The sequence below is a fragment of the Quercus suber genome, unplaced genomic scaffold (genome assembly GCF_002906115.3).
Source record: "Quercus suber isolate HL8 unplaced genomic scaffold, Cork oak 2.0 scaffold_186, whole genome shotgun sequence".
NCBI lineage: Eukaryota > Viridiplantae > Streptophyta > Magnoliopsida > Fagales > Fagaceae > Quercus > Quercus suber.
This window is the reverse complement of record NW_027069644.1, coordinates 358423-367034: the sequence shown is the minus strand read 5'-3', so window position 1 is coordinate 367034 and position 8612 is coordinate 358423. Positions and strand designations below refer to the sequence as shown.

Sequence of the window (8612 nt, the reverse complement as noted above, 5' to 3'; positions counted from 1 at the left end):
TAGTCTTTAACAAATTAAAAATAATCTTGTCCTTAACATATCTAGCTACTAGATTATGGAGTGAAATGACATGTCATTTTTTAGTTAGGCCATGTCATCATTTTATTAGAGATTTAATGGATATTGATAGAAGGACCAAAAGCCATTACTTTTGGTTTGCTAGGAACTAGAAGCAATTATTTTAAACCAAATCACTCGGGGGCTAAAGTTTAAGAATCATTTTGCCCTGGCTTTACTATTTTATTTGAGGGCCATCCTTATGTATCATCAATTTGTTTGAGACCATAAAATCTTGAATTAGGGAATTGAAGAAATGCTAAGAGCAATCGCATCAGTAAGTGTAAAAGTTTCCTTCTATTTTATACTAAAAACATACTTTTTCTATTTTACACACTCATTTTTACAAAACACTTACGTTAGTCTATTTATTCTATACATTTATTCAATAAAATATTCATTCTTTTACAATTTTTTATTATTTCCTCACTCACTACCCCTTTCTCTCACATACCCAATACTACCAAAAAAATACTAAAATTTTATATGCACAAGCTACGGTAACAGTATATATATGCACGGTTACCCAATGCTACCAAAAAAAAAATGCACAAGTGCTACAGTAACCGTGCATATATACACGGTTACTGTAGCAATTGTGCATTTATGTACAATTTTACACCTATTGATGTGAGTATTTTTTTGGTCAAAATGTACATATCTCAACAATTTTTTCTATTTTGCACTTACAGACTTACTAATGCAAGTGCTCTAACAGATACATATTGTAACAGACATTTGATGTTGAGGATTATAGTTCGCATCAGGTCTCAATATGGGTCGCATTAGCAATGCTGCTAATAGTTTAGACTTTAAAGAGTGGGAGACTATTGACTCTAGTTTATTTTACCAAAAGTCATTAGAACATCGATAAGAAAAGATACTATATTTACATTGGTTTATGCATGCCCCTTATTGAGGTTGTACGAAATATGATACCTTTGTGAAAATTTCCGAGGGGGTGGTCAATACTCAATAGGTCGTATAAACACTTCTAAGCTTGCTTCATATTGGGGTTGCCAAAAATTCAGTTGGTTGCAGTAAGCTAGGGTAATGTGCATTGAGACTTTTTCCAAAATCAGCAATAAACCATTTTGCCTGATAAGTTTCAATTAGCTTAATTGATAGAGTTTTTTGTCATTAAGTAAGAAATTTAGAATTCAAACCTCACTCATACCAAAAACTAATTTATGTACTGATTTGATAATAAAAAGTAATAGTTATAAAACGATTGAGCGAACACCATTAAACAGATTTAGGAGGTGCAAAATGACTTATCAAGGACAAGACTAAAATGACTTTTAAAAAAGGACAAGACTAAAACGCTGGTCATTTTAGGCGCTCAAAGACAAACAAACAGTTGTACATTTGACAAAGGCCATTGTTTTTTCTGGTTAAGGTAACGTCAGTTTAGGTCATGCTCTGTTAAGTCTTATGTCAGCCTTTGTGTTCTTTTGAATGATGTGGCACATTCTAAGCTATAAATTTAGCTTTAAACTGTGGGTTCTTGTTATTGTATATGATAAATTTTTTGTGGTCAAATAAAAAATCTAAGTTGAAACTTTGATTATATAAAAAATTAATTTGTATTTTAATTTAATAATAGAGAGTAGTCATTATTGAGTGAACATAATAAATTAAAGATCTTTCATATCTATGTTAAAAAATAAAAAATAAGACCTTTAAATCAACTCCAACCTTTAAAATAGAGGCTCTGTATTTTAAAGTGAAATGGAACTAGTCTTATCCCCTAGAGGGTAGAGGGCAGAGGTAGAGGACACGTCAAGATCTAAATGAGGGGAAATTTTTTTTTCCTTTTTTTTTTTTTGAGGAAATAAATGAGGGGAAGATACAGATAAGCAATCGTCAAATTTGGTATAAAAAAAAGAACCCAAAGAAAGAAGGTATACTAATAAGTAAGGCATTATTAATATTTTGAAAACAACCACCAATAATAATATCATCAGCCTGCCAGCAGTGTCCTAAGAGTGATGATGCAATAATATCATCAGCCTGCCACCAATAATAACCAAACAAGAGTATTTCTATGTTTTGGAATCCAATGTAAACAAAAAAATTTTAAGAGTGATGCAAAAATTATCATAAGTTTTACTATATAAACCTTAAAATATAAAACAAAAAAATTAATAGTAAATGTTGATATATAGCTACAGTCAGATATAGTAAATTTAGTAGTAAATGTTCAGAGTACATAAAAAAGTTGTCTTTTATTTGGAGAGAGAAGTTTTGGGGTTCATTTCTCATATAACCACAATACGATGAAATGGTTTATTATGAGTGCTAGACAATTATTTCACATGTATTTATCAATATTTTTTCACCACATACAATAGTTATGGTAAAAGTTGTGTTGTGTACTTTTTTAGTGGAGTTTTTGACTTTTTCTAATGATATTGTATTTGTTTATACACAAGTAATTTTTTTGCATTTATCCAATTTTTTAATAAATCATGTTTTTGGCATAAAGTTAAAGTGTTGTAAGCTCTAGTGAACGGATTAAATTTGTCCCATGGTTTTACACGAAAAAGTTATTCACATAAACTTGTCATGTTTGTTTGTTAATGTACTTTGTCTGTTTAATTAATTGTTTTGTGTGATTTTAATTTTGGGTCATATTAATAGATATCCTTAGGGCAATTGTTAATAAACTATAATAAGAAAGTTTTAATATTACTTTCATGGAAAACATAAGAAACTATCGACAACATTTATTATTTTATTATTTTCTCAATAAAATGGTTCTAAACCAATGCCCTAAGGGCATTGTTTAACATTTTCCTTTAATTAATGAGTAATGCTACAGACACAAACTATTTTATAACATTTTGCCAAAATATCGATATGGCCAACCTTTTATTGGTTTTCATCTAAGCCCACTATTAATATCACTTTTTCATTTACCAATAATCAAAAGACCACATCAATAATTTGTAAAATAGTTTATACCTCTAACATTATTCATAATTTTTAACATTGTTCAGTAGTTTGTGAAATTAATTGACAGATGGACAGTAATTTGTTCCAACAAAAGGGCCCAGACTATAAATATGTATACAACCATAGCTGGCCAAACTGATGCTTTTTATTCAATAGATTTTAATGAGGAGTCAGTGAAGGGCAATTACTATTAAAAGAAAAAAGATATAAAAAGTTTTAATGAGAATATTCAAATTTCAAAATTGTTTATGAAGAATTGTCATGTCCATTCAATTCTGTACTGAGCAACATCGATAATTCAATTGCCAGTGTCTCCTCGCATTCAATTGATTCAGTTGTCAGATTTCACCTCGTAAAATTATCAGATTGGATTCTTTGACTAGTAGGTTCCTTATTACTTAGATTTCGAATTGCTACATTCCCAAATTATCACATCTGCTTATAAATTCAGCACATAAGCTCTAAATAAAACGTGTGCTTGTATTCGAGAGACAGATGAAAGGAACATATTGGAGGCTCATTCTCATTCTCATATTCCAACTTCATCTTCAAGCAGCATTATGTGATAATGAGTTCAATAATGTCTGTAACTCTGTTCCCAAGGTGGCTAACTTGAACAAAAGTTTCTTCTCCTTTACATTTTAGTATGTATATCTTTTGTTAGCGTAACATATTTTACTCACTGTTTCTGTACACATATATATGCAGCCGCAGCCACCAGCAAGACAATATGATTTCATATACTTTGTTCAACAGGTTTTATAATATAAGAAAACAATTTGTTCTTATATATATTCAAAGAATTAATTCTTTTGTGCTTCATATAGCCTGATGGGGTTGCATGGTTGACTTTTTTTCTTTAAATTAGTGGCAATTGTCTGTGTGTAACTTAAGGTCTTGCCTAAAACCAGCAAGGCAAGTTTTCAGCATTCACGGTCTCTGGCCAGCTAGTTATTCCAGGAAAACTCAATGCAATTGTGGTAGTGAGTTTGTTCCAAAAAAGGTACTTCATGCGTACACACTTACACTACTTTAAGGGCTCGAAATATGTGCTCTATATTTCAGTAATTCCATTGTAATTTTTCATGTGAGGACAGATTTCAGACCTCGTAGATAAGTTGAACGTGGAATGGCCATCAATGATACACGAGGATAATACCGAGTACTGGAAAAATGAGTGGGATAGCCATGGAATATGCTCCGAAGCTGTACTCCCTCAGCATGCTTATTTTGATGCAGCACTAAAACTTAAGCAAAAATATAGCCTCGTGGATATCCTATCACAGAAAGGTTTGAAATTCTTTATAACTCACTTGCATTCAAGTTGTGATTGCTTGCTTTTAAAGTCAAACTTTTTTTCTTGTCTAAGGATACTAATATTTTTTTACGACTTTTTCACAATTGTTAGTGTGACTTCTTGTCATTGGTAGATAACAAGAGTTGTCCTAGTGCTAGTCACATTGTGAATGCGATATTGCTCTAATCACAACTTGCCATCTTATTAAGTTGTGAAAATGGTTGTTAATTAAAATGTTTTGTACTTGGCATAACATAACTATATTTAGCATTACAGATATTTATGCAAGTGGAAACGTCTACAGCAAAGTTAGCATTACCGATGCCATTAAAACAGCTACGGGGCACAGTCCACAAATACAGTGCAACTTATACAAGGAAATACCTCTGCTCACACAGATTTTCCTGTGCTTAGACTACAATGCAACTAAGATCATTGAGTGCCCCCCGAGCAAGAGATGTCAGTATCAGGATTTAATGATTCCTTACTCTTTGTTTAATACCTAGACAAAGGAAAAAAAATGCTGACAAAAGGGGAAGGGCTTTTCTTTTCCAATCTGAAAAATAACTACCAATTTTCAGAAGAAAAGTACATGACAATTACTAATACATAGTGTTTTATCTAGCTCTGTGACACATCTATGGCTGCAAGTTTGAGACTGGATGGGATTGTTTACGTCTCTTTTCTACTTGACTTGTCAGCCACCAATGCATTATGTTCCACTCATGCTGTTATATTTTTGGCTCAATGTGTTGAAAGCTTCTGACCTGGAGCTTTCTTCTTCTTATTTTCCATAAGATGCTTAGTTGCTTCAATTTGTTTATTGAGCTCTTGAATATTTGCACTTTTCTCCTTGAGCTGCGCAGTATTACCAACCCTTGCTCCATTAAGACCCCTTTATTGTCATGACTCTAAATAATAGTACATTGCTGTCCTAAGTCTAAAATAATATAAATACTACCTCATCAATTCTTATATGAGTCATGGATGAAGGTTGAAGATAGGTGAGCTGACATGCTGAAAAAAAAAAAAAAAAGAGCAAACAAATGAAATAAGAAAAGAGCAAGCAACAGATGAGAGACAGAGAGGCAGATCTGAGATTTGGAGTGTTTTGAGGCCATGTCTAGACCATACCCCGATTAAAAATGTAATTTTTGTTTGCTCGATACTTGACACTTTCGTAGCCTTGTCCCACGGATTTGGATCGTCTCCATTTCACTTTGAAATGGAGAGAGTCCGTTTAAAGGTTGTGATTTAAAATATTTGGAGAGAGTCCGTTTAAAGGTTGTGGTTTAAAATATTGAAATCGAGGGTGTGGAGTATGCCGCATCATTTAAAAACAAGAACATAACTTCAACCATGGTAGCATTCACATTGGGTACTGTATATGCCATAGGTTGGTAATATTTAGCATCAATACCTCAAAACCCGCCATTAATTGGTCTTGCAAAGTTTTGCAATTGCAAAAAAATTTGCAATTGTACTATAGTGCCATCCTAAAAATAGGATGGCACTATAGCAACTTGTATACATTTTTATTTTATTTTTTCCCTAGTGATGGTGGGTGGGTATTTTTAATTATTTTATTACAAAGAGGAGGAGAGAGAAAGAGTTGGTGAAATTAATATTTTAATGAATAGATGAGATAAATAAGATATGGGATGTTGGATGTATTGTAAAATGATATGATGGTATAATTGATAAAGTAATTTTTGAGATAGTAAAATAGAATAGTTCGAGGATGTGAATGCTAACCACATCTGAGATTCAAACAATGATGCTTTTGGCCACCTTGAAGGCTTGTAATGGTTTTTTCATTGTAAGTTCAATCTTGGATGAGGTTCGTTGTATGTGTGGGTTTTGTACTTTCTGGGGAAAAGTTTGGGTTTTTGTGAAATTTTCAAATTTGGTGGGTAAAATGGGTTGTTGGCTCTGATGTTTGTGAGATGGGTTTCGTCGAATTAATGAAATTGGTATAGATTGTTGTTTGTCCATCCCCAGAACTGGATCTTATAATCAAAATTATTTTTTAGTAAATCCAAACTTAAAAAAATAAAGGGAAATGCTAACAAATACCCTTAAGGTACTGATTAATAATTTATTTAAAGAAAGTTTTTATGAGAAATGAAAAAAAAAAAAAAAATTGACAGCTTTTTTCATTTCTTATAAAAGTGGTATCAAAACTTTCTTAAAATAAATTATTAACCAGACACTCGTTAGCATTTTCCAAAAATAATATCAATTGTACTACTTACTTTGGAGATGCCTTGTAAGGAACCTACTGCACAGGAGTTATACATGGTTTTTGGCCGAGTAACTTTAACATTAAACACAATCCAAAGTGCACTGGACAAAAACGCAACCTTAAATCGGTAAATTTTAGACGCATTACGACACTATTCTTCCATAATTTAGTTGTACTCTATTTTCTTTTATGATCAGAGCGGCTCCACATTAAAGGCGACGTGAAATTATTTTATATATATTGTTTTTACTGCCTTAAAAAATTTGAACATACCCTGAATTTTATTTTAATCCCAACAAAACTATACTTGGTCCTCTTAAATATATCGTTGGTCATTTAAAATAAAAATAAATAAATAAATAAATAAATAAAATCTAGGAAGCACAACAACAATTTCAGGGGGAAAAAAAAACTAAAAAACAAAACAAAACAAAGATACCCATTTGGCAAAATTCTTTTGCTCAGTCCTCACTCCTTTGCTCAAATTAAAAAAACCAATGCTTTTTTTTTTTTTTGGTAAACAGAGGAATAGCATTAAACTAAGAAACAGAGATCTCAGGGCAAAGCCTGGTTAAATACAACCAATTAGCATCTTCCTCAAGAAAGGATAAAATGTCCACAGCGGACTTTGAAAGACAATAAAATAACAAAAAGTAAGTGATGCAATGAGCCAAACTCTTTAGGCTAAGCAATGGACCAATGTTATGGACATAACAAAATGTTCTTTTTAATACAATTACAAAGACCACTAAGTTGAGTTGAATTGTTAAATAAATTAATTGTATTTATTTTTTTATTGAATTGTTTAATTGAATTCTTAATATAGTTTAGACAAAAAGAAAATAAAAAATCTTCTTAATTAATACAATTACAAGAATCAATACGTTGAGTTGAACTGTAAAATAAAAAAATTGCAATCAAATAACTTGATTGTGTACATTGAAAGAGACACGAGCAAAGTCGAGGGAGGGCCAATTGCCCCCTAACCTCCCGCAAGTCTTGCAAATTTTCATGCTGACCCCAATCTGGGCAAAGGAATGGCCCGAACCCGATCTGCGTGGGTCAAATACGTTGTTCTGGAAGGATGAATGGTGGAAGCAATGCATGGAAGGTGTTCTAGGAACCAGTTCAATACATTCCAGTATTTCAAACATGCGTTGAACCTGAAGAATAAAGTGAATTTATTAAATATTTTCACTAAATCGGATATCCACCCATCGCCACTACAAATCCACCCTACTCGCTATAATACGAATAAAATCAAGTGGGCCATTGAGAAGCAAATCAAAGATGTACCACACCTTTGGTGCAAAGGGAAATCACTTCTGGCAATGAGTATCTGCGTTGATTAATCGGCCCAGAACTTCATAAACTGTCCAAAAGATTTCTTCATTAAGGCCAGCTAAACTAGGTAATACAACCATCATTAGAAAGATCAATTTAAGACAAACTCTTTATGCTAAGAAATTAATTTTTCTTCGCATAAGCCAAAATAAGGGATGCATAAGCCAAAAATAAATTTTCTTAGGTTCCGCTTGGAGTTCATTAGGGAATGGAATGTAATGGAATGGAATGATCATAAGGCCAACTAAACTAGGCAATACAACCATCATTAGAAAGATCAATTTAAGACAAACTCTTTAGGCTAAGAAATTAATTTTTCTTCGCATAAGCCAAAATAAGGGATGCATAAGCCAAAAATAAATTTTCTTAGGTTCCACTTGGGAGTTCATTAAGAAATGGAATGTAATGGAATGGAAAAGAATAGAATGGAATGGAATTAAGTAACCTTAATTGGATGTTTTAAAATAAAGGAAGGGAAATGAATGAAAATAAATGGAATGTAAGTAATCTTATTTGGAAGCAGCATGAAGGAAATATAATGGAATCATTTAATGACAATATTACTATTAGACTCCTATTTTAAAATAAAGAGTTAAATATATAGGAGTATTTTGGGAGTTTTAGTAAAAAAATCATTAAATTTAATTCTATTCTCTCCCATTCCTCTCAATTTTAGGAAGAATGAAAATTTGAGGTTTTAAGAGAGTAGAG

At 32.0% G+C, this 8612-nt stretch overlaps 1 protein-coding gene across 1 annotated transcript; it reads left to right on the top strand.

Moving 5' to 3' along the window:
• The first annotated feature begins 3493 nt into the window (after positions 1–3493).
• On the top strand, positions 3494–5327 carry LOC112024367 (extracellular ribonuclease LE). The gene is made up of 5 exons (XM_024057006.2): positions 3494–3618; positions 3724–3771; positions 3884–4018; positions 4113–4305; positions 4589–5327. Exons 1-5 carry the CDS (start codon positions 3511–3513, stop codon positions 4816–4818), a joined length of 714 nt encoding a protein of 237 aa, XP_023912774.1. The 5' UTR covers positions 3494–3510; the 3' UTR covers positions 4819–5327.
• Positions 5328–8612: the final 3285 nt, after the last annotated feature.

Excerpts from the sequence above, each read along its gene's own strand:
- LOC112024367 (XM_024057006.2), top strand. The coding sequence starts at position 3,511 with ATGAAAGGAACATATTGGAGGCTCATTCTCATTCTCATATTCCAACTT. Across the intron at positions 3,772-3,883 it reads TCATATACTTTGTTCAACAG|TGGCAATTGTCTGTGTGTAA; the intron begins GTTTTATAATAT and ends TCTTTAAATTAG. Across the intron at positions 4,019-4,112 it reads GTGAGTTTGTTCCAAAAAAG|ATTTCAGACCTCGTAGATAA; the intron begins GTACTTCATGCG and ends ATGTGAGGACAG.